At 41.8% G+C, this 27,075-nt stretch overlaps 1 protein-coding gene across 1 annotated transcript in view; it reads right to left on the reverse strand.

The window, feature by feature from the left end:
• Window positions 1-27,075, reverse strand: part of SPAG17 (sperm associated antigen 17) — a 3,638,922-nt gene that overhangs the window by 818,858 nt on the left and 2,792,989 nt on the right. The window contains exon 35 of the mRNA XM_044071485.1: window positions 8,739-8,872. Coding sequence (XP_043927420.1) covers window positions 8,739-8,872 — 134 coding nt within the window. The remainder of the gene's footprint in view (window positions 1-8,738; window positions 8,873-27,075) is intronic.

Raw genomic sequence — 27,075 nt, forward strand, 5'->3', positions numbered from 1 at the left:
TTATAATGAGAAATGAAAGTGTGAGGAGTAGCCCAAGTAGCTGCTGCACAAATGGTGTCAATAGGCAGTCTATCTTGGAAAGCTATAGAAGTAGCCAAAGCTCTGGTAGAATGGGCTTTAGGTTTGCTAGGCAGCTTTTGGTGTCTAATTTCATAAACAAGGGAGATCAGAGATGTTAGCCATCTGGATAATGATACCTTTGAAACTGAAAGTCCCTTTCTGCCTTCTGCATAAGAGACGAACAGCTGGTCAGATTTTCTGAATTGTTTTGTTCTATCCAAATAGTACCTTAACTGACGATGAACATCTAGCCAATGCAACCTTTGTTCAGATCTGTTAGAATATTCTGGAAAAAACACCGGGAGGTCAATGCTTTGATTTAGGTTAGCCGAGGAGGCTATTTTTGGTAAAAAGGACGGATTGGTTCATAAAGATACTCTGTCCTTATGGAACAACAGATAAGGAGGTCGGCAGCTGAGTGCATGAAGTTCTTGAAACTCTTCTAGCTGAAGTAATAGCTACTAGAAAGAGAGTCTTCCATGATAGTAATTTTAAAGAACAGGAAGCTGCAGGTTCGAAAGGAGAGAGAATTAAAGAACTGAGAACTAAATTTAGGTCCCAAGGAGGAGGAGGATTTCTTACCGGAGGTCTGAGTAGAAAAACTCCTTTCAAAAAAGCTTTGCAAAGCTTGTGGGACATGATGGCAGAATCTGAAATGCCCACATGAAAGTTAGAAATAGCTGCCAATTGAACTTTAAGAGTAGAAGGAGATGAACCTGCATGGAAGAGTTCAGCTAGGAAATCAAGGACCATTTGGATGGAAGCAGTGAAAGGATCTATGTCCCTTCCTTGAGCCCAATAGGTAAACGTTTCCACTTACTCAAATAAATCTTTCGAGTGGAAGATTTATGGGAAGCTATCAAAATATCTCTAACAGAGCGAGATATTTGAGGAAGCCTGGCTAAGGTTGGAATTGGAGGAACCAAGCAGTGAGGTTCAGGGAGGGAAGGGAGCGATGAAACTGACCCGACTGATGGATCAAAAGATCTGGAACTAGGTCCAGATGCCAAGGTCGCTCCAACAGAAACTGATGTAGAAAGGGGAACCAAACCTGTCGAGGCCAGTACGGAGCAATGAGGATCAATGAAGCCTTCTGAGCGATAGCTTTCTGTATCACTTGAGAGATTAGTGGGAAGGGGGGAAAGGCATACAGAAGTCCCCGGGGCCAAACCTGGACTAGAGCGTCTCTGCTGGGTTGGCCTGGTAATGGGAAAAGGGTGAAAAAATCTCTGCACTTGCTGTTTTGGGGAGTAGCAAAAAGGTCGCAGCAAGGCTGGCCCCACTTGAGAAAAATTTCTCTCACAACAGAGTCTTTCAGAGACCACTCGTGAGGCATGAGGATAGCTCTGCTCAACTTGTCCGCGATTTGATTGGACTTCCCGGGGATGTGCGTTGCTATCAGAAAACGCTGAGAAGAAATCGCCCATTGCCACAGTCTGAGTGCTTCTCGACACAGGGGTAGGACCTGGTTCCGCCTTGTTTGTTGATATACCACACTACAGACATATTGTCCATCTGGATTGCTATCGTTCCCAAGGGAAGAGAGTCTTGAAGGGCTTGCAACGCTAAAAGCACTGCTCTCATCTCTAGAACATTTATGTGCAAGTGGCATTCGTCTGGTTGCCATGTGCCCTGGACAGTTCTGCCCTGATAATGCCCCCACCCGATCAGGGAGGCGTCGGTTGTCAGAGCAGCAACCCGGGGGGGAGGAAGAAAGGGTCTTCCCGATAAAAGCTGAGCGGAAGACATCCACCACAGAAGATGATTTCTGCATGTTTGCGTGATCATAATGGTGTGAGACATTGGAAGTTGCTGGTACGACCATTGCGTGAAGAGCATCCATTGAAGGATTCTCATGTGGAATCTGGCTAATGGAAGCAGAGGTATGGCAGCCGCCATAATCCCCAACACTTTCAGAACTAGCCTGGCTTTGATTCTGTTGCTGCTGAAGAGGAGCGAGACTATTTTGTGTATGTCTGTTATTCTCTGATCTGTTAGTCTACAGACATGTTGACTGTGTCTAGATTTGCGCCTATGAAGGTAATAGTACGACAAGGCGACAAAACAGACTTTTCGAAATTTATTGAAATGCCTAAATTTCAACAAGTGCGAAAGGTGTAGTCCCTGGCCATTAGAAGAAGATGCTTGGTGGGAGCTGTGAGGAGCCAGTCGTCCAAATATGGAAACACCTGGAATCCTTGTCGTCTCAGGTGAGAAGCTACCACTGCCATGCATTTGGTAAACACCCGGGGGGCAGTGGTGAGACCAAAAGGCAGGGCCCTGAATTGAAAGTGACTGGTTCCCAGCCTGAAGCGGAGGAATCTTCTGGAGCGTCTTTTCATTTTTATGTGATAGTACGCATCCTGAAGATCTATAGAGCACATCCAGCTTCCCTTTCCCAAAAGGGGAAGGATGGACTGCAGCGTGACCATCCGAAATCTTGTTTTCTTGACTGACTTGTTCAAGATACTGAGATCCAAAATTGGTCTCCAGTCCCCTGTTTTCTTTGGAACTAAAAAGAACCTGGAGTAGATTCCGGATCCTTGCTGGTCTGCTGGAACTGGCTGAATTGCTCTTTTTGCAAGCAGCTTTGAAATTTCCAAAGCTGCAAGATCCCTTTGAGCGGGTGGAACATCTGGAAGGGATTTTTTGATTGGTTTGGAATGCGAAAGAAGGGAATGGAATAACCCTCGGAAATGATGGACTGTACCCATTTGTCTTGAGTCAGGGATAGCCAGGCTTTTGGGTACAGTGACAATCTTCCCCCGACTGCCTCCGAAGGTAGGCAGTCGGGCAACACCTCAGGGATGCTGAAAGGGCTTATCAGAGAAGACTTCACGATTGCCCTGGTTCTGCGGACCCCCCCTGCCTCTAGGGCGACGTCTACCATTGTTGTTCCCCCCTCTGCCTCTGGCGGGGAACCGACTTTGTGCATCAGGCGAAGTCCCTTGAGATTGTTTACGGAACCACATTTTCCCACTTTTCTGGCCTTTGGGGTAAGGCCTAGAAGGAGTAGAAAAACGGACTCCGACGGCAGAAAGGGTCTTGCCATCTGTCTCGCACCTAGTCAAGGTTTCTTTCACTTGAGGACCAAAAAGAGATGATCCATCAAACGGGGAATTAGTGAAAGATGTTTTAAAGGGGTCCACAAAGTTGCATAACCGCATCCAGGCGTGCCTGCGTAAGGCCACACCTGTCCCTGCGGCCCTGCTCGCTCCATCAGCCGCATAAGAAAGGAGGCGCATGGAGGAGTTAGCTATGGAGTTCAGGGTCGCCAGCTGAGTGTTCATCTTGTCCTGAAAACCCGCAGCTGTAGGATCCTTCAACATATCACTCGCTTCCTTGATCAAGTCCCTTTGAAGATGAGTAAAATGGCATAGGTAGTTCAGCGAATGCATTGCAAAGGTCGCTGACGAGAACATCCGCTTCCCGTACCTGTCCATAGACCTGGATTCCTTGTTAGGTGGATGGACAGGCACCGAAGGATCAGCTAGTTCCTTCTTGGTGGCAGCAGCTACCACCATAGCATCCACAGAAACACCTTTTGTGAGAAATTGCTTGTCAGTTGGTGCTGTTATAAATTTGGAGGGTCTCCTGGGGTAGGGTCCACTGAATCAGGAGCCGTCCAGGCCTTCTTTGCAACCACCTGCATGAGGGGATCAAAGGGGGGGGACACCCAGGAGGTGGAAGGACGAGAGCCAAACGCCTCAAGATACACAGATTCATCCTCCAAAGGGTTAAGGGCTGGCCAATTTCCCCTCTGTTTCAGGATCTCTAGAATGTCTGCAAAGAGACATCTTCAGAAGGGAATGTGGGGAACCCTCGAATCCTCTAAATCTGTGTCAGAGGTGACAGACTCAGGTGAGTCTAAGTGCTTCCTCTTACACTTTCTCTTCCTAGGGGGCTCCCCTGCCAATTCAGGAGAGGCCTCGGAAGAGGATGAGATCCCCACAGGGGATTCTTGAGGAGCTTGCTCTCTGCGGTCTGGGATGAGGGAGTGAGTCGACATAACCAAAGGCACTGAAGTGGGAGGGGCGGACGGAGCCGACTGTGGAGTCGAACAAGGTTCCAACACACTCCGCATGACCTCGAATGCACCCCTGTCAGGCAGAGCCAGAGGTCCCCGCTCCGAGAAGATGAGAACCTCCCTCGGCACCGACAGAGATGGCTCCGAGGCCGATGTCGGAGCCGAACTCACCAGCGCCGAAGCACCGAGAGGGAGAGGGGGGTCAGACAAGGGTCCGATGCCACTCACCCCCTCGGAGCCGACGAGGGAAGCCCGGTGCCGAGATTCTTCAAAGGAAGAAATCGGAGCCGACGACGGAGCCGAAGACAAATGTATCGGCTCTGACGCTACCACAGTCTCGGTTCCGAGACGCCCCGGCTCTGAGCTCAAAGGAGTCGGGGGAGGAATATTAATTGGAACAAGCTGAGGCATCGACTGATGAGTCGGACTCTGGAGCATTTGGGCCAGTGCCTCGGACTTCAAAAGTCTACTCACTACCCTCTGGAGGTCGTGATCTGATAGCCTCGATGACCTGGAGGAGTGAGATCTATGGCTCCGTTCAGACAGCAGGGGAGATGCTGGAGCCGAATGAACGGAGCCAAGGGACGGTGACCTCGATCTCTTTCTAGATGTCGGCTCCGATGGTATGATCGGAGCCGACCCATGACTCTAATGCCTCGGCTCCGGCCGGAGCCGAGGAAACCACTGAAACAGCAGTCACAGACTCATCGGCTCCAGCCGGAGCCGATGAAGCAGTAGGCTTCAAAGCCTTAGGCCTCGACTCTGAAGCTGGAGCCGAGGTCCTAGAAGCCTTAGAAGGTTTCCCAGAAGACACAGGAAGGGAACCTTCAGGCTTAATTAAGCCCCTCAAAATGAGTTTATTTTTTCTCCTGCAGGACTCTAGGGCTGAAGCCATGGCATACAGCACAAGAGTCCTGCAGGTAAAGGTCCCAGGCAGTACACACAAGAAGTGTGACCGTCTGTCAGAGACATTTTCTGACAGCACGAGTCACACTTCTTGAAGCCTGAGACCTTTGTATCCTTGGACATACTCAAGGAACCTGAAGTGTAATCACACACAAAAACACACACACACAGATTACACTGATAGGATTAAAAGGGAATTATTTAAAACTAAAGGTAAGTTAATAAAATTCCCTAAGTAAAACACATACACACTTCTAAGGAAAGGGAAGGAAGGGCCCGAAGGCCTTAGGGAAGAACTAAGTGTTCTTTATAAAAGGAGGGGGCTGGAAAGATAGTAAGGGATAAACAAGTCCACTACACTAAGTGGGAAAGAATTTTACACTAACTAGCCTAAGTTTAAAGAATTTAAACTAGTCTAAACTTTCACTAACCTGGAGCCGGTAGAAAACACACCTCGATCGCTGTAGCGGCAAACGAGATCTGAGGTAACTCACGCCTAGCATTGTGGGATATAAGGGGAGCCTCGAGCCGGTGGAACCAACTCTCGAGCTTTTAGAGTGGCCGAGTCGGAGCCGAGGTCGGCTCCGAACCCATCCAGCAAGAATGAAGGCGAGATAGACAACTTAACATCAGTAGATTTCTGCTTTCAATTTGTCTTTGTAGTCTATAAGGCTGGGTGTTCAAACTTGATAGGGTACAGTATTAGCCTAAAAGTAATCTATATAGAATTCCTGGGAGACATCGGCCTTAGCTGCTGCCAGTCACACAAATATAATACAGCCCCCATTAGCTCCATAATCTCATTTCTTAGAGTCATCCTCCAGCAATCAGATTTGCAGAAGGAAAATGCTTTTAGCAAGTCAATAATCATACCAGTGGATTTCAACCTTGGTACATAAACAAATAACCAGTTAAGTCAGACATTGTCACATTACCTAGCTAAGAGTAATAAACTGGGAAGCTGCCTCTTCTCAGAGCAGTATACTATAATGCTGTGCTTGTGGCATTGAACTTTAACTAATACATCCATCTGGACGTTCACTGTATAGAAACAAAAGATGCAATCAAAGATAAAAGTCTCAATTTCTGTGCACCAGTTTAATCACAGCCTCTTACTCTGCACCAGTCACATTTTACCAAAGATACTGACATCACTCATACCATGGTCATCTCTGCTCATACCATAAAATTGCACTAAAATTTAGCCAGTGATGAACAACAACAGCTGAACTTTTAAGCAACAAACAAAACTGAAAAAAAATCATAAGGGGTTGGCAAGGTATATCTTGATAGTGTGGACAAGGAGTAATCAGTCATTTATTTTCATCATGATTATTTCACACATCTGTAACATTTCTTTAACCCTGTACTCAAAATTCACAAGGATAGGTAGTATAACAAGTGGTGATTCAAAAGGCAGGGATATACTAATATACATTTAAACATTGCAGCAGTAAAGCCTCCCCAGCTTTGGAAATGCAGCCGGGTTTGTAATGCTACTGGAAGGCCTGATTTACTTGAAGTCAAATATATGAAAAGTCTGGCAATTTTACCTGTTTAGTCCTCAAGATATAGATAAAATACACTCCTTATATCCATGTATAATGCTGTCTCTCCTTGATCTGACAATGTGATTAAAAAGAAAGCAAATAAACTTCTGATTCAAGCATTATCTTTCATCATCACTGACATGAATGAAGGAGTAGCTGATTGGTACTGCATCATTACAAAAGGCCATGTAGGGTTCATAGGTTCATAGGTAGGTACTAGGCTATCAGCTCTGGGGCCTATACAAGCCCAGCCAAAAAGGTACCCTGGCTTTTTCCACCCAAGAAAATTATTTTCCTGTGCCACTGTCAAGCAGAGCCACAGAGGTGATCTCCAGGGTGAATTTCCTATTTCCCATCCAATCATCAAGATTTTCTTGAAGAGTGCTAATGAGGAGCTTTGTTTGATATAGATAGGTAGTTTATTCCAGAGTATGGGAAGTCTCTAGGACAGGAATCTATCCCTCCGGCATGTTCTGTTTATTGTGGTGACAAGGTTTAGGTCCCTAGAGCGTGTAGCTTGGAGGGATTGGGATTTCTTTAAGTGGAGCATATCCAACAGCTCTGGGTTTGACATAGTTTTGTATGTTAGGCAGAGATCACCTCTGAGTAGGCGATATGCGACGGAGTAAAGCTGGAGTTTTTTGAGACGGTCTGTCTAGGGGATCTGTTTGAGGCTGGTAATCCTCTTTGTGAGCTATTTCTGCGGCCTTTCCAGTTGTTGTAGATGTCTTGTGAGGTACATACCAAAAGGGACATTGTACTCTATAATGGGTCTAATGAGTGATGAGTAGAGGGAAACAATGACCTCTTTTTTTCTGGATGAGAAACCTTTTGTGATGAAGTCTGCCATGTAGAAGGATTTCCTGACTACTGTGGCGATGTGATTATCAAAGGAGAGACTACTGTCCACCTGTGTCCCAAGATCTCTTATCACACTTTCGGTGTTAAGTATACTACCACCTATGTTATAGTTCATGGGTACAGAGTTTTTACCAAAGGGGATGACAATGCACTTTTTGCATTGAGCTTGAGGCCATGGCTTTGACACCAGGCATCTGTCTCAGTGAGGCCCTTTTGTAGGATGTCCACATTGTTAGGACTTTCGATTATGGCTCCTAGTTTGCAGTCATCTGCGAACTTTGTTAGCCAAAGACATTCTGTGTACTTCAGAGAAGTAGATATCAAACAGGAGAGGACCCAGGACTGAACCCTGTGGTACTCCACTTGTCACTGATCTGAAGTCGGATTTGGAGTCTGCTACTTTTACAGTGTGGGTTCTGTCAGTGAGACAGTTGGCAACCCATCTTGTGACATAGGGATTTATACCTACATTAGTGAGTTTATCTATAATTCCAGAGTGGGGGATTGCATTGAAAGCCTTGGCAAGATCTAGGCTGTGTGAACCACCTTACCCTTGTCTACGGCTTTGGTGACTGCTCCAAAGAAGTCTATCAGGTTTAGGAGATATGATCTGCCTTTTACAAACCCGAACTGGGTGGGATCCAGAGTTTGGAGATTAGCAATGTCTTTGTTTATAAGTTCCATAATGATACGTTCCATGGCCTTGCAGACCAGGCTCATCAGGCTAATGGGGCGGTAGTTCCCGGGGTCTGTGGTGGCTCCCCCCTTGTGAGTCACGTCATAATAATAGCCTTGGTCACTGGATGATTGATGACCCAAGTATTCATGCACTAGATGAATATCTGAAATGGCTAAAAGTAGCTCATATGCTTAAAAACACATATCAAGCTGCCATGATTTATCTGTAGGGACTTATTGCTGCTTATAGTTCAGTCTTATCATATTTTCACTGCCAATGGAACCCAATTTACTTTACAAAAATTATTCACTTTTGTTAGGCTAAAATGAATAATTTACTATACTAATGCACCAGGGTATCCAACAACAAATGGGATAGCAGCAAAATTCTTGCAAAGCTTCAAGGAATGGATGAAGAAACTGTAAAATGCCATGCTAAAAAAACTAAAAATAATATTTCAGTTTTCATTTTACAATACAGAAGAATTCTAAATTGTACCAAAAGAGAGACCATTGCATAATTGTTCTCGCACTTTCAGTACATTTCTTTTCTACCTTTTCAACCTTTTTTGCATATGTAGTTTAACACTTTAGAAGCAGAGTTGCTCATTTGAGTCCATATAACTACTGTAAAAAGAAAGTGATAAGAAACAAACCTCATGGGCAGGAAAATTATCCCATTTTCTGGACTGGAGATTTTCAGGGATGATACTCTTTTGCTTTTTCTTTAAAACCCAGCAAGAAGAAGCATCTTCATTAAATGGTTGTAGAACAGTGATGCTCAAAATACCTATGTAAAGAAACAAAATCAACAACTGTAATACTATATACAAGTGAATTGACTTTAAGAGCCTTGTAGTGCCAACTCTAAACAAAAACACAAGTTGCTCAGAACAAGTATCTTCTTCAGGAAGGTTCAGTATTTGGGTCTGACAACCTCAAGTGTATCTTCTCCAGACCAGCACTTTGAAAGTCGTAGCATCTAACCTGTGAGAACCAATACAGCAAGCTCTTGCACTTGCTATGTACTGACATAGGTTGATGCAAGAGCGACTGGTATATTCCACATTATTCCATGTTCCCTTTAGTTATTCTCACCGGTTTGTCTGTCACATGTCTCCCTGTTTCACCAGAAAAAAAAAAAAGATGCTGTACAGTAGCTTTCGCAAATATCTCATAATGTCTTCTACACAGTGTCAATTTTGCCTAGACCAGGATCACAGTGTGGTTTCATGTGAACATTATAGCAAGTATAAACAAGGCACCAACTCAAGGAGGCAGGAGGTGTTACATTCAGTTTAACAGATAAACTATTTAAGTTCCTAGCAAGCACATCAAAGAACAAAAATATTTGGCAAAACTAGGAAAGTCAGAAAAAAGCAAACCATTCACAGACTGTCTGTATTAATTATGAAGAAGTCTTTGTTTAAACCATTTACCAATGAATTTAACTCCCTGTGGAAAATTTTACACTGGCCAGCAACTTAGCATTCTTATTTTAAAAAAGATATTAACAAATGTTTAAGTTTTCAGAGCAAAATACTTTCCAGGATTTATGGAAGCAAAATATCATACACTTAAACACTATACCATCAGCACACAGGTCCACAAATCTTATTTATTTTATTTATTTTGAATTTGTTAACCAGTGTAGAACACTGATCCCATTGGACCTAGTTCAGTCTCAGCTTGTGTTAAGCACAATAGAAACATGACACTGCATACAGAGTGAATGACAAAACTTACATATACATATATTACATGCAAAGTGAATATCACAGTTGGCTTTGGGGTATAAAGGCAATAGACAAATTACATTATATACAGAGTGACTGACAAAACACAATATATACATACATTATATAAAGAGTGGTAATCAGAGATGGCATGCTGAAAGAATGATAATCAATAGTAGAGTCAGAGGAAGGAAAGTAGAGTTAGGAAGTATTTGAACAACTTATGTTATATGATAATAGAGATAGCATTTGCATTTTCCTAGTGTCTTGAAATGTGCTTTTATTTGTGATTGGAAAATGGAATAAGAGGAATGATCTTTAAGAAAAGAAGGGAGAGATTCCCACAGTTTGGGACCAAGGACTGAGAAAGCTTGGTCTGTGTAGTGAAGCTTAGTTTGGGTTTTGGAGGAGAGGGCAGGAATGGTTAAGATTTCTAAGGCTGTGTATTGATTCATCTCTGAAGAGTCTGGATGCTATTTGGAGGAAGGTGTCGTTCTTTATAAGTTTAAATTGTTGAGAGGCAAGTATAAATTTAACACATTATTTCACAGGTAGCCAGTTAGATTTTCAATGGTTTTGCAGTGGTGTTCATTTCTTGGGGAGAGAATGATAAATCTGCAAATAGCATTGAAAATGGAAAGAATGGTTGCTACATGTCTATTAGAGGTCACAGAAATTAGAAGGAGACATTATTCTAGTTGAAGCCAGCATGATACATTTAGTTATTGGCATTTTTACCTAGTCTAGACAGGGAAGGAGAGATCCTATTATCCCAGAGTAGAAGAAAGTTGATTTTTTTTGTTTGTGTGATGTCCAATGAAGTTGGAAATTTAGGAAGTGGTCCAATCAATTCCCTAGATATTTGAATAAGGTCACATTTTCAATAGTATTAATAAGATGACTGAGGATTTTTAGAGGTCTGGAAAAAGAAGTGAACTTTTCAATAGCATTATTAAGATGAATGGGGATTTTTAGAGGTTTGGGAAAAGAAGTGTTTTTGGCTAGTGCCAAAAAGCAATGTTTATCTTTTAAAGGAGTCAAGTAGTCATTGTTTATCACTAACCCATTGAATAAGGAGATGAAAAACAGCCAGAAGTTTGAGTTCAAGAGAAGAGACAGAGTGGTTGGAGTGGAATAGGACTATGTCATCAGTATAAAGCAGAAGATGATGGTAATTCAAAGTGAACTGATTAGGAACCCAGAACATCTGACCACACAAGCAAAAACATGCTGTAGCTTCTGGAAGCCAAATGGAAGAAAATGCTTTAGTGAAACTTCCAAACTAAATAATAGCTGAATAAAAAATGGCTACTCTGATAAAAATGGCCATAAATTTTATGCAATCAATAAAAATAAAACCAAAAAACTGTGTGCTTTCATCCACAGTGATCCATACATCATCATAGTTTGAGAAACTATGATGAGCTGCTTTTTATTCAAAGGACAGTTTCGTTTGATTTTAATTTTGATAGCCTTCCAAATGCTTCATATAATTAATGCACAATGTACAGGCCTAGGGGGCTGCTGAGCAATGCTTACTCATTAACATAGATATCAAACACTTTATCTTCCATTCATACATCCAAGTTTTCTTTAAATGAACTGATGTTCCTCAATAATAATATGTCTGGATAGTTTGTTCCACATCCTAGGGATTATTTGAGTAGTAAAATTATTCCTTTGGCATGTCTTGATGCAAATGACACAAACATTGACATCCTTATATTTGTAGGTTTTTGGATTAGGCAAAAAATGAAGATTAAATGCAGATTAGAACACTTCATCTTTATATGCTTTGTGTACAGTAATTGCTTTCCCCAAATGTGTCTTTAATGTAAGATACATTTTTTGCACCTTTCTGTGTAGCACAAATCCTGAGTAGAAAGAATTCTTGACAAACTCAGTTCTGTTCAATTGTTTCCTAGTGTAAATGTAAAACAAAATGTTGTATTCCAGGATCTGTCATATGTTAGTATTATATAACGTAACAAAACTTGATTGATCCCTCAAACTTATACATTTAAACAATAGTCCTAAATGAGTTACTTGTTTCTAAAATTTGAAGTTTGAGGAAATCTGAATACCCAAATTCTTACATGAATATACCTCCTGAAGAGTTTGTCTAACATTACTTTTTTTTTAATTTTAGATTTGTTGAAGTGCGTTACCTGACATTTAGTTCAGCTAAATTATGTTTAATATACCTTGTTTTGAATTGATGATGCACCCTATTTTACAGTCATTGGCATAGCTGGCATACCAACAGTATCTATTAACTGGCCTAATAGAAACTACCAGACTGAACAGAAAAGGCCCCAGGATGGATTCCTGGGATGTACCTGACACTACTGGTAAATATTTAGAGATAGTGTCTTGAACTGAAACACACTGGGTCTTACCAGACATCCAGTTGTTAATCCAATTAATTATGTAGGAACTGGATTTATACTTCTGTAATACTTAAAGTATTGAGAAATGCAACAGATGGTCAAGTGCTTTGGTTAGATTCATATATATATATATATATATATATATATATATATATATCCCTCAATTAAGCCCTGTACAATTGCTTGGTTAACTGTCATAAAATTTTACTACGTTGATAAAGGTGGACTTACCTATACTAAAATCATGTTGGTGTAAATTGTGAACTCCATAATGTTTTTTAGGATCTCGCAAAAGATTCATTAAGTGCATCTTATAGTTTACAGTTCAAATATATCAGACTGTTTGGATGATAATTAGACATTTCTGACTTGTTATTCTGTTTGTGAATCAGTGTACTATATTAAATATATTGTGTAAGATGGGGCATAGTTCCATGCGAGTTCTTGTTAGAGTTATTGCTGTAATACTGTCAGGACTACAGATTTTGCAGACCCTATCTTTTTAGTGAGCTGATCAGCAAATTCTCATATAATGTAGGGCAAATTGCTTAGTCATTAGTTACTGGTGAAGGTATAAGGCCAGTATATGAATTAAAAACATTGGACATCTTTTGTGTGTCAGTAATAAATGTCTCTATTGAGAGAAATTGCTGATCTTAAGTCCCTTCTATTGGTACAACAATTGACATATTTATAAACAGTTTTCTTATTTACCATTTTAGTCACTAGTTTGGTCTCAAAAGTTAGTTTACTCATTACAATTCTGCCTTTAGTTTTCTTGATATTTTATTTAACCACATTTTATTCCAGACTGTTCAGACCTTTTTGTATTTTTAAATACCACTTTAATTCCTATAAATTTTTCATAAATTTGCTCCCCAACAAAAATGAAATTTGTGCGTTTTAACTTTAGAGCTAGTAAAAGATGTTATATCAGCTTTAGCATCCCAGTTTTCTACCTTTACGATTTGAAAATGATATTTGCATAGTTAATTTTATTAAAGTTGAATTTTTTTCTTCTGGTGATGTACATCAATCAAGTCCAAGTGTATACTGACTATTATCAAACAACTGTCTGAATTACTCAATTGTTAACACCTACATCTGAAACAAGGTCAATATTATTAGTTAGTAATAATTCAATAATACTGTTTGCCTGAGTAGGATCCTGTATCATTTGTGTAAGATTATGAAGACTAAGAACATCATTCTATATCACTCAACTTGTAAGTAAGGGCATGGCATCCAGGTCCAAGGAAGTTTTAGTGCCACTTTACTCTACCCTTATCAGACTCATCATTGAGTACAATGCCCTCTTCAGCATTTATCTAACAAGGCATTTGCAACAACTGGAATGGCCAGAAAGGTTCCTCACTAAGAGAATCTAGGGTATAAACACACTGTCCTATACAGATTGCCTTAAAGACCTATCACTATATTCAGTCTCCTATAGGTTACTGATAGGCAGTCTATGCTGGTATATAAGGCATCCTCAGATCCAGTCCTGATGGACCTTCAACACATCACAAAGTGAACATCACCAGAAACACTAGATCCTAGGATTTAAATTTTGATTGTGACACAAAAAGAATGTGTTGGCGAGATAGATATGTGTTTCAAATGATCCCCATACTCTGGAATAGGCTCCCCATCCATATGAAGCAGAGTCCATCTCTAATTCTATTGGAACATAATTGACTATTGGATGGGAAATTGGAAATACACTCCCAGTCTGTCCCCATTTATCTGATGGACAGAAATAAACTGTAAATATATCCTAATATAACCCCACCCCCCATAAAACCTTTAGCAATTTTCTAACATACCCCTGCAAATAGATATCCATTTTACATAGGTTCACAATTGGATGGGTTACATGGCTAGGCTTATAAAGGCCCTAGTAGTAGTTGATAGCCTGGTATATACCTATGAACCTTTGAAGAAAGCGAGAGACAGAAAGAATGTCTAAAAATTCCAGTTTGTCTGAGGATAGTTTGAATTGCCTATCTGAAGCACAAGTTTGTGAATTATATGAATTCCCAAGTCAATGGGATAGTCTCAGTGAGTAGATATATGCATAGACATCTTCTGTGAGCACAAATTATTCTGATATTATCTCTCATGGAAGTGTTTACAAAATCAACAACAGTGGTTTCATGTTAAGTGGTAACTGAAATAATGTTGAATGTTAAGAGCATTACAGGATAAAAGTAACACTCCTTCATTTTTACCTCACTTTAGACACTTCACTTTGGCCTTTATACAAAGAGGATTTATTCAATCAATTGTCCACCAGATTTAGCTTTTTTATAATACTAATCTATGGTTAGTTGTCTACTGTTTAATATATTATTTTATGTTTCTTTTGCCCGTTAATTTATTGCCTAAATTTGTTTGCCTTTTTTGATCTTTATATAAAGAATATTTGTATACAGAATTGTACATACTAAATAATGAATATAGTATTTTATAAGTTACTGCAGTTTATCACAATAAATAGCACAAAGAAGCTACATATATTTGTTTCAAATAACTAGTGACTGTATGCAGACAAACCTATTTACTGATGCAGGTTCTAAGACTCCACTGATCCCAGTTGCATTAGGGTTAAATGAATCGGATGAGTCAAAGTCAGTACTAAGAGATCCAAACCAGCCAAGGCTGACCCGAGAAGCTCGGGGAATAATAATAACTCTGAAACATCCAGTTTCAAAACTTAAACTGGGGAAGGAACTTGCCTGAGGGGACATGCTGGGCCAATCAGATGCACTCTCTAGATACAGAGAGGGAGAGGATGACACTAAATTCAGTTTGTATCTTCACAAATGCTCTCATCATCCAGTCCCAATTAATATCAGAGGAGTTTCAGACAGAGCTAGCAGACCTGAAAGAGGAGGTGCAGGAGTTGAGGAGTGAAAGGGAAGAAGTGTAGAAAGCTCCTCAGTGGCTTGATTAATCGCTGTTCTCTTTAGGGAGTGGTCTGGGATAACAATAGCTTTGTTATATGAAGGGCCTAGCACCAAAGACAAAGCACACACTGTCAGAGTTGAAGCCACCTGTGACAGATCTAAATGAGGAGTCACAGAAGGAGGTGAAGCTTATGACTGAATATCCTGCTGTTTCTTTTTTCCATTCTCTCTGTCACTTCCCTTCTTTTTCTCTGATCTAGTCCTTTTCCTTCCAGGATTCCACAGAAGAAGGCAAAAATACTTTCAAGATGAGTTTATTTTTCTGCACATGCACGGAATGTGGCCAAAGTTCTTGCAAATGTTGCAAGTAGCTTGCATGATTTCCAGCCTCAAGATAACACAGAAGTCATGTGTGCCCTGGGGTAGAACTTTATGGCCACAATGCCATATTTCTATGATGGTCTTACACAGTCACAGAAAAAAAAAACACCTAGACACAACAGAAACAGCGCTAATAGTACACACTGGAGAAAACAGTCTTGCAAGCAGCAACACTTAAAACTGTAGGTAAAATGTAATGTAGCTGTAAAAAACTAGTAGTAGTAAATTAACCAGAGATTATGAGAATTCAGAAAATGACTAACAGAGAAAGTTGAGAGAACATGACAAGGCTTCCTGCCTAGTCAATGGAGCTGGAAGGATATACGTTTTCTTTTTTCATACACACACACACACATATATTTAAAATGGAGTGAGTAATAAAATTGACTGTGGGTATAATTGACATCTGTTTTGTCAACACAATTTGGGTAACAAATAGATGATCGACAGTATAACAAGACTGCTTCACTATCAGAGATGGGGAATATGTCCTTTCCTCATCATTGTACTGTCTTGAAATACTGTGGGGTACACACACACACACATATATATATATATATATATATATATATATATATATATATATGGAAACACTTTGGCATCTTGAAATAATGAAATGTCGAATTTCAGTATCTCCATACCAAAGTGTCAAATCTGCAGTTACGCAAAACTGCAGAATATCAAACCCGGAAATGTCAAATCTGCAGTACTGATGGCGCGTTACGTAAGTGTTATGTTTTTAAGGGTTTTGGGGAGTGTTTGTGTGTCTGTGAGTGTGTTGGAGAGTTTTAGGTGTGGGTTAGGGTAGGTAGGTAAGAGTGTGAGTGTGTCAGTGTTGAGAGTGGTGGTGTTTGTATGTATGTGATGTGTGCTTGTGCAAGGGGGGGTGTAGAATGTGTGGTTGTGGGTTTTCTGTTTTTCAGTGTTTAGTGCGACCTCGGAGTTAGTATATATAAGTAGCGGGGGTGTGGGAGGTGCATCCCCCCTGCTTATAGGAAGGGTGGGTTTGTGAGTTTGTTTTGTTGTGTTTGTGTGTGTTGTTTTGCTTTGTTGGAGTGTCAGAAGGTAGGTGTATTTGTGTTTGTATGTGTGGTGTAGTGTTTTGTTTATGTTCACGGTTTTGAATTTCGTGGTTTGTGAGTTTTTGGCTTATATATATATATATATATATATATATATATATATATATATATATAGATAGATAGATAGATGGGGATATCGATGTATGTGTGTGTGTGTATGAATGTATACATGTTTTATATATATCAATGCACACACACACACACACACACACACACACACACACACACACACACACACACACACACACAAAACCAGAAAGTATGTAAAAATCGTAAGGTTTTACAAGAAATTAGAAAATGAAAGAAGATAATGGAAAAACTGCAAAACTGCAATACAGGAAAATAATGAAACACTTTGCTGATCTCTAGTATTTACAGTCTTGTTGCTGAGTTGGATAACAATGTCTGAGGAGCAGAGGGAGGAATAGGTGCATTATGAAAGTAGGAAAGGAGCACAAGTGTTTGGTAGTGTGATAAGTTACTAGACCAGATTCACCTAAAAACTAATATCCCAGAAGTTGAAGTGGATGGACAGAATAATATAAGACCACTCACTTCCCTAATCTGTCCAAATAATGTGTTTTCTTGTTTGGGGAGGTGAATGACCTGAAATTGGGGCTTTGAAGCCTTCTTACATGCAGTAGCAACCATAATTGAGTCTACCACTAAATTTTGTGACCAGCTAGAATAAGAAGTTATGTACCTACCATAACGTTCCATGTTAGTTGTCTTCATCTTGCCTTCTTTCTTGCTGGATGGGTTCGGAGCCGATCCTTGGCTCCGACTCAGCCTTTTTCTAAAGCTCGAGAGCTATTTACCGGCTCGAGGCCTCCCCTTATCCCACAATGCTAGGCGTCAGATATCCAGATCTCGTTTGGAAAGTTAACACCATGGAAAAAACACACTAGTTCCCACCAAAGGTTTACCTACAGTGCTACAAACAGAGGAGGACGTAACCTAAAAATAAGGTCAACCGTAGGAAGAAGGCCTCAAAAGGGATTCTTCTCGGTCCTAACCAGGCAAGGGGGATGGAGGGTGGGATGCAAGAAAGAAGGCGAGATGAAGACAACTAACATGTAACGTTATGGTAGGTACATAACTTCTTAATGTTAAGTTGTCTATCTCGCCTTCATTCTTGCTGGATGGGACAGAGTCCCTAGCACCTTAGCTCTGGGTGGCTCATCGAAACAGACTCTTGAGCACAGTGGAACCAAAATCAGCTCAACTTCTGAAGGCCATATCCAACTTATAATGCAAAACGAAGGTATGAGGAGTGGCCCATGTTGCTGCAGCACAAATAGATTCCATTGGAAGTGTAGCCTGAAAAGCTACCGATGTAGCAAATGCTCTGGTGGAATGAGCTTTTGGTTTTGAAGGAAGTTCTTTATTTCTCAGTTGGTAGATCAAGGTAATAATAGAGGCCAGCCACCTGGACAAGGTTACCTTAGAAACTGGCAGGCCCTGCTTCCCCTCAGCATAGGACAGGAAGAGTTGATCTGATTTTCTTGACTGTTTGGTCCTATCCAAATAAAAACGTAACTGCCTCTGAACGTCCAAATAGTGTAACTTTTGTTCAGCTCTGTTTGAGTAATTAGGAAAAAAGCCAGGAAGATCAATAGCCTGATTGAGATTTGTCTCTGAGGGTATTTTGGGCAAAAAGGAAGGATTAATCCTGAGTGAAACTCTATCTTTGTGAAAAATAAGATATGGAGGGCGAACACAAAGGGCTTGAAGTTCCGATACTCTTCTGGCCGAGGTGATAGCTACTAAGAAGAGAGTCTTCCAGGAGAGTAACTTTAAGGAACAAGAAGCTTCAGGTTCAAAAGGAGGGAGAATCAATGAAGTTAATATCAAGTTCAAATCCCACGGAGGGGGGGGGGTCTTTAACCGGGGGTCTAAGTAACATAGTCCCTTTAAGAAAAGCCTTACAAAGTTTGTGGGACATGATACTGGACTCTGATAGGCTAACATGAAAATTTGCTATAGCAGCCAATTGGACCCTAATGGTGGCAGCTGAGGAACCTGCTCGAAAAAGCTCCGCCAAAAAATCTAAAACATTATGGACAGGGGCTGTAAAGGGGTTTATCTTCCTAGCCTCTGCCCAGAAAGAAAAACGTTTCCACTTACTAGCATAAGTCTTTCTAGTAGAAGGTTTGTGCGAAGAACGTATGATTTTGCGCACTGGCTGAGAAACATGTGGAAGCCTGGCTAAGGTTGGAAGTGCAGCAACCAAGCTGTGAGGTTGAGAGAGTGAAGGGATTGGTGCAGCCCGCCCGACTGATGGATCAAGAGGTCTGGCACTGGGTCCAGATTCCAGGGCTGCTCCAGCAGGTGACGATGCAGGAATGGGAACCAAATTTGTCGAGGCCAGTAAGGAGCAATGAGGATCATCCTGGATCCCAAAGCGGTCACTTTCTGAATCAGTTTTGGAATTAAGGGAAAAGGAGGGAATGCATAGAGCAGATCCCGGGGCCAATCGTGAACTAGAGCGTCTCTGGGGGAATGGCCTGGGGGGGGGGAAGAGAGTGAAGAAGTCGCTGCACTTGCTGTTGAGAGGGGTTGCAAAAGGGTCGCAGCAAGGTTGACCCCATCTGTGGAAAATTTTGTCCGCTACTAACTGATTGAGAGACTACTCGTGAGGCATAAGGATAGCTCAGCTTAGCCTGTCCACTATGACGTTGGACTTCCCGGGGATGTGTGTTGCTATCAGAAACCGTTGAGAGGAGATCGCCCACTGCCAGAGTCTGAGTGCTTCTTGACATAAGGGATAGGACCTGGTTCCGCCCTGCTTGTTGATGTACCACACTACTGACATATTGTCCGTCTGAACTGCAATAGTCCCGGTAGGTAGAGAGTCCTGAAGAGCTTGCAACGCTAAAAGTACCACTCTCACCTCCAAGACGTTTATGTGCAGATGGTACTCTAGGGGTTGCCAAGTGCCCTGGACAGTCCTGCCCTGAAAATGCCCCCCCCCCGACCAGATCAGGAAGGCATCCGTTGTCACCGTGGCAACCGAAGGAAGAAGTACAAACGGTCTGCCCTGAAAAACTTGAGGGGAGACCATCCACCAAGAAAGGTGGTCTTTGCATGATTTGGTGATTATTATGTTGTGAGACATCGGAAGCTGTTGAAAAGACCATTGGGTAAAAAGCATCCACTGAAGATTCCGCACGTGAAAATGAGCCAGGGGAAGTAATGTGATTGCTGCTGCCATGAGACCCAAGGTTTTCAGTACAAATCTGGCCTGGATTCTCTTGCATTGTAGTAATGTTTGAACATGTTGGCGAATGTCTAATACTCTTTCTAATGGAAGCTTTGTCGACAGTTCTTTTGTGTTTAACATGGCGCCTATAAAGGTTATAGATTGACAAGGCGACAACGCAGACTTTTCGAAGTTTATGGAGATATCTAGCTCTGAGCAAGTTTGGATGGAATAATCCCTGGCTCGGATTAGCTGATGCCTGGTGGAAGCAGTTAAGACTCAGTCATCTAGATATGGAAACACCTGGAATCCTCACCGTCTCAGGTGAGCCATAACCACTGCCATGCATTTGGTGAACACCCTGGGGGCTGTGGTGAGGCCAAAGGGCAGCGCTCTGAATTGATAGTGACTGGCTCCTAGCCGGAAGTGGAGAAACCTCCTGGAGCATCTGTTCATTCTGATATGGTAGTACGCATCCTGTAGGTCTATGGAGCACATCCAAATGTCCAGACCCAAAAAGGGTAGAATGGACTGAAGCGTGACCATCTGGAACTTCATTCTTTGAACAGATTTGTTTAACCTGCTGAGATCCAAAATGGGTCTCCAGTCCCCTGTTTTCTTTGGTACCAAAACAAACTTGGAGCAAATCCCGGATCTTTGCTGGTCTGCTGGGACTGGCTGGATGGCTCTTTTTTCTAGCAGTTTTGAAATTTCTAGTACTGCTTGTTTCCTTAGACTGGGTGGAAAATCTGGAAGGGACCTGTTTGTTTGCATAGTGGTGTGGACAAAAGGAATTTTGTAACCCACAGATATGATAGACTGTACCCACTTGTCTTGTGTGAGGAGTCGCCAGGCTTCTGGGTACAGTGACAATCTTCCCCCGACTGCCTCAGAGAGTGGACAGTCGGGCAGCCCCTCAGGGGTGCTGAAAGGGTTTGTCAGAAAAAGATTCCCTGCTACCCTGATTTTGCGGACCCCCTCTGCCCCTCGGGCGGCATCTGTTGTTGTTCCCTCATCTGCCCCTGGAGGGAAACTTGCCACTTGTGTCAGGCACGACTCCTTGGGATTTGCGAAACCACATTTTCCCACTCTTCTGACCTTTAGGGTATGGTCTAGAAGGAGTAGAAAAATGGACTCCCACGGCAGGGAGTCTTGCCTTCCTGCTCACATCTGGTAAAGGTATCCTTCACCTGTGGTCCGAACAAAGCCGAACCATCGAAGGGGGTATTGGTGAAGGATGCCTTAAAGGGGTCAGCAAAGTTACATAACCGCATCCAGGCATGTCTTCTCAAAGCCACGCCTGTGCCTGCGGCTCTACTCGCCCCATCGGCTGCATAAGAAATGAGCCGCATGGAGGAGTTGACTATAGAATTAAGGGTCGCCAGCTGGGAGTTAATCTTTTCCTGAGACCCCGCAGCAGATGGATCCTGAAGGGTATCACCCAGTTCCTTAAGGAGATCTCTCTGAAGGCGGGTGAAATGGCACAGATAGTTCAGCGACCACATGGAAAAGGTCGCTGAAGAGAACATCCACTTCCCGTAGCTGTCCATTGTCCTAGATTCTTTATTAGGTGGATGGACAGGCACTGAAGGGTCAGCCAACTCCTTCTTATTGGCTGCTGCAATGACCATGGCATCAGCAGGGACACCCTTTGTAAGAAACTGTTTGTCGGATGGGGCTGTAATGAATTTTGTGGGCCTGCGGGGAGTTGGTTCCACTGTGTCCAGGGCCGTCCATGCCTTCCGAGCCACTAATTCCATGAGCGGATCGAAAGGTGGAGACACCCAGGAGGTGGAAGGGCAAGAACCAAATGCGTCCAGATACACCGACTCGTCCTTGGAAGGGTTGAGGGTGGTCCAGTTCCCCCTCTGCTTAAGGATCTCAAGGATGTCTGAAAAGGAGACATCCTCAGAGGGGGACCTTGGGGACCCTTCCGAATCCTCCAAGTCGGTGTCAGAGGTGACTGACTCGGGGGAGTCAACATGCTTCCTCTTACATTTTCTCTTCCAAGTGGGCTCCTCTGAGAGATCAGGGGAGGACTCGGAAGAGGAAGATACACCCAATGGGGTTACCTGGAGTGCTTGTTCTCCACGCTTGGGGTCAAGAGGGTGGACGGAGACCGACGCAGGCACCATGGGGGGAGGAGCTGAAGGGGTCGATCGCGGACCCAACACCAGAGCAGCATGCTCCTCATGACCTCAAAGACGGCCCTATCAGAGACATGAACCCCTCCTGGCACCAAGAGGGACGGCTCCGAGGCTGATGTCGGGGCCGAGCTCACCTGCGCCGAGGCCCCGAGAGGGAGAATGAGGTCGGACAAGGGTCCGATGCCACTCGCCTCGGGCAGCGAGGAGTCTCGGCGCCCGGATCCCTCCAAGGACAGAACCAGTGAAGAGATCAGAGCTGATGAAGGAGCCAAAGGGTGGGGCATCGGCTTTGACGTTCTGACGATTCGAGCCCCAACAAGCTCCGACTCCGAACACAGTAGTAGAGTCAGAGGAGGAGCTGTTGAAGAAACAGGGATAGCCACAGTCTGTTGAGAAGGGCTAGTCAACATTTTGGCCAGTGCCTGTGACTTAAGGAGCCTACTGACCACCCTCTCTAAGTCATGGTCAGATAGCCTGGAGGACCGAGAGGAATGTGATCTATGGCTCCACTCCGATTATAGTAATGGGGACCTGGGAGCCGAGCGAACGGACTCTAAGGAGGGGGATCTTGAACGCTTTCGGCTCAGAGAAGGCTCCGATAGCAAAGTCGGAGCCGACTGAGGTCTCGAAGTGTCGGTTCCGGCTGGAACCGACGAGGAGGCAGGAGCTCCACTCGGCGTCGGCTCTGAACAGGGAGCCGACGGTTTGGTGGGCTTTAAGGATTTCCCCGACGAAGGCTTGGCCGGGGATCCTGCAGGCTTTAACAAGCCTCTCAAAATGAGTTTATTCCTACGCTCCTGCAGGACTCTCGGACTGAAAGCATGACAGACCGAACAAGAGTCCTGCAGGTGTACGGGGCCCAAACAATAAACATAAGAAGTGTGACTGTCTGTCAGAGACAACTTCTGACGGCACGAGTCACACTTCTTGAAACCTGAAACCTTGGTATCTTTAGACATGATAGGAGAGATACCAAGGGAAGTTAAACTAGTGCTTAAAACACTAAACACAGACACACACACACTAGAACTAACAATACAATAACTCTATAACTATAACAGTTATAAATAACAAAAAACTTAACACACAAATTATATATATATATATATATATATATATATATATATATATAAATATAACAATACTATAAAGAGACAGGCCTAAGCACTACCCCAAAAGGGGAGGGAGGGGGAGGAAGGCAAGAAAACTCTGTAACAACAGAAAAAAGGAGATCCTAAGTGGGGTCTAAAGGGGGAACACGATCTAATAAAACTAATGTAGAAGAAAATCTAAAAATAACAACAACTCAACCTCATAGCTGAAGCGGCAAATGAGATATGGATATCTGACGCCTAGCATTGTGGGATAAGGGGAGGCCTTGAGCCGGTAAATAGCTCTCGAGCTTTAGAAAAAGGCCGAGTCAGAGCCGAGGATCGGCTCCAAACCCATCCAGCAAGAATGAAGGCGAGATAGACAACTTAACATCACTCCTTTGGGGATGAAGAATTTTTGTTTAACTATTTTGATATAAAATGCCACCACACTGGATTACTCCCAGACATTTTCTAGCAATAACCTGAGTATTTCATCACCTGGCAATATCACACAAGCTGAATAGTTAGGAGACCAGGAAGCCTCATCAAGGATTTGGTCCGACTCAGAAGGGCTGCCCTAAAGTCACTAAGTCTTGATCCTGATCCAAAGATCTCTCTTAGTTTGGGGTCATGAAAAGGTACAGTAGGGGAATCAACTATCTGCTCTTCATTCATAATGGAGTGGGAGACTCCTCTGGGGAGTGTATGTTCTTCCCCTTACATGCACCTTTCCCCTATGTCCTTAGATGCAAAGAATCTGAGGATGAGAAAGTTAGCATGCTGAATAAAAGACTGACATTTTGTTTCGTGACATCATTCTCACTGGCCTACATCAAAAGGGCTGGCAAGGCAGATGCAGAAGATTAGGACTGAAGGTGAGCTATGACCTAGATTACTTTGGGGTAGTCATGCAGTGATGCCTCGTCACTGGGACCTGCCAACATCCTAAAGCCAAGACAGGGGCCACCAAACTCAGAGCTGGGCATGGACATATCAGTCGAGGTCAGAGCTGTCAATAATAAGTGCTAAGAGTTTAAGACTGGGATTTTATACTTGATCCTCAGACAATCAGAGTTGAGGCTGGGCCTAAAATATTGACCTCCAGTGCCAAGACTGAAATCAAAATCCTTGATGCTAGGGGCGCAATCAAACTCTGGGCAATTGAGGATAAAGGCATCAGTTGAGAGGGGGCCACTGATGTCAAACTGAAGTTGATGGGTTAAGAGATAACTGACTGGGTATTGGAGTTTGAATCAAGAAAAGGGAGGGAGGAACAGGAGCTAGGTCAGGAAAATCTAGCAGTGAAAATGCTCTAAAACTACCATTGCTAATGGGAGATGACACCTGTGACCATATCTGCTGTATCTTGGAAAAAAAAGTATTTTTACATTTCTGCATACAACTGGACCAAAAAACATAATTTCCGATAGATGCTGAGGAAGAATGCCTGAAGGTACAGAGTTCCAGTTCTGAGACAACTGAGCAAGAGAGATGGGAACAGGGGAAGCCCTTTTGAAAGCAGCCACAAAAGAAGCATGATTAGCAAACACTAGAGCTGGAGAAATTAAAACAGTGTTCCCAGGAGCCTTAGTGCATGTGTCAAATACTTTGGTTTTCATGGGGGGGGGTGTTAAGGGACATCTTTAAAAGCTATAATTTTCTTTTTTGTAGAAGCTTTTGAGATGGAAGTAAAAGTTGTGAAGTCAGACACCAGCAAACCTAAGTAAAGATGTGATCTTTTTAAACCTGTAGCTTTTAATGGTGGAGGCACAAATAAAACAGCACTGTAAAAAATGATCAAAGACATTTGGGACATTTGAAGAGCTTGTCCTGGGGAAGAATCTTGACTTAAGAAGGGTTCTTCTTAAAGACTGCAATTCTATACCTTTAATCACAATTAAAACAACACTTAATAACATCACCCAAAAGCATACAAAGGCATTATATTACACTTCACAAATACAAGTAACAAAAGCAGTAAACAAATGAAACCAGACTTAGCTAACTATAAAACATGGTGTCTGAACATGAACAGGAAGCTATCAAAACTGTTGCTAGGAAAGCTATTTTATCATTGCAGAGTCAAAAAGAAGATACTAAAAGAAAGCTTGGACCTTTACTCAGGCCAAATAACTGTACCACTTTCAAAAAAGATACAACTTTACCACTGAGAAAATTATCCCTGCTAGAAGTCTAAACCTCAGAATGCACTCACTCAGCGTGGCCAAGGATGAACACAGGATAGCAGCAGATTTCTTCAGCTCCACCAATTTCATTACACTGACAGGAATTAATTACTTAAAAAATTAATTTTTGAAGTAATTTTCTTTCTAAATATGTTTGTTTTATATAGTTCTTGAACTATATCTAAAAAAGAAAGGAAATTTTAACAATATTCCTGTCAGAAATCACTTTGGAAATTTTCCTGTCAGTTTATCAGTCTGAAATGAGTTCCAGTAAGACAAATTCTCAAGACTCCAGCATCAAGAAAGAACTTCAGTCTCTGATAAGTATAATCCAGCAACTTACTGCCAAGATGGATAAAATGGATACTAAAATAGACACCTTCATAGAAAAAACTACAAAACAAATAGACTTGTTACATATAGACCTGCAACAACAGAAGATCCAGATGACAGGCATAGAAGAAGCTGTGAATGACATGGAAAACAGAATCCAAGAAGAGGAAATCAACATTGAGTTTCTGCTGAAACAAAATACACATTTACAAACAAAGCTGGATGACCTGGAAAATAGATCTAGGCGCAATAACATTAGGATTTTTGGACTGCCAGAAAATATTGAAGGTAACAATATTACTTCTTTTTAACAACATGGCTCCCTAAAACTTTAGACTTACCAGAAGCATTCTCTTTTGGTATCGAAAGAGCACATAGATCTATAGCTAATACTAACTCTAACAAAAACTATCCTAGATCAGTTATAGTTAGATTTCTATCATCTTTTGATAAAGAGATGGTTCTTAAATCTGCTTGGGCTAAAGCTCCTGTTAAGATTAATGAGACAACTGTGCGTTTTGACAATGACTATTCTTCCATGGTAATAGCTAAAAGAAAAGTTTTTCTGCCACTAATAAGGGAGCTTAAAAAGCACAGTTTAAAACATACCTTCTGTTTCCTGCCAAGCTTAAAATCTTCCTTCCTGATGGTCCTAAAATTTTGATGACTTAGACTCTGCTTTACTGTTTATCAAAAAAATAAGATTTTGGATAAAATAGAGGAAATGGAATGGGCTAGTCCTTCATTAAAGAGACTGGCAACTGAAACTTTGTGGAAGACTTCAGAGAAGAAGAAGAGACTAAGAAACAAATGATTTGTTCTATGTTTTTTTTTGTCTCATCATTTTATTTCATTATTAATCTTTTAAATATAGTTCCTGCATTTCCAGAAAGCCACAAATATTCTGAAAAAGATTTAATCAAAGTTATTCTCTGTGTGCAAAGAAATGTTTTGTTTCATAACCAGTCAAAATATCTGAAGAACTAATAACAAGCTATGATTCAATTTGTTTCTCTTTCTGAAAAAAGTAAGGTCAGTAATTTGATACATTTTTTTCTTTATCTTTTTTTTTTCTTCTCCTTTTCTTCTTTTCTTTGTTTAAACAATGACATTCTATTTAGATTATGTAGTGGGTAATGGGTGGGGGAGGGCAGGGAGAGAAGAGTAATGAAAATATGATTAATAGAATAATAACATATTTATTCCTTGTAAAAAGTTTATATGTTCTTCAAATGCTATTCCTAATTATACTTTCTTGATTATACTGCCTATGCTTGTTTGCAAATAATCTGTCATGCTTTAACTAATAATAATTAGAACTAAATAATAGTAAATAATATGTTTTATTTTTAACTCTATTAATATAAACAGTAAGTAATATTCCATTGTATATACTTCTTATAGCTTTCTCTTACATTTTTTTTATTTCTGCCTTACACTCTTTTATATTTTACTCTCTTTTTCTTTTCTTTATTAATATATAGAAATGCTTTTGATCATATAGACACAGTAAATAATAAGATTTGCATAAAA

This window comes from Protopterus annectens, chromosome 5.part0 (genome assembly GCF_019279795.1).
Source record: "Protopterus annectens isolate FY-2018-M chromosome 5.part0, PAN1.0, whole genome shotgun sequence".
In the NCBI taxonomy this organism is placed as follows: Eukaryota; Metazoa; Chordata; order Ceratodontiformes; family Protopteridae; genus Protopterus; species Protopterus annectens.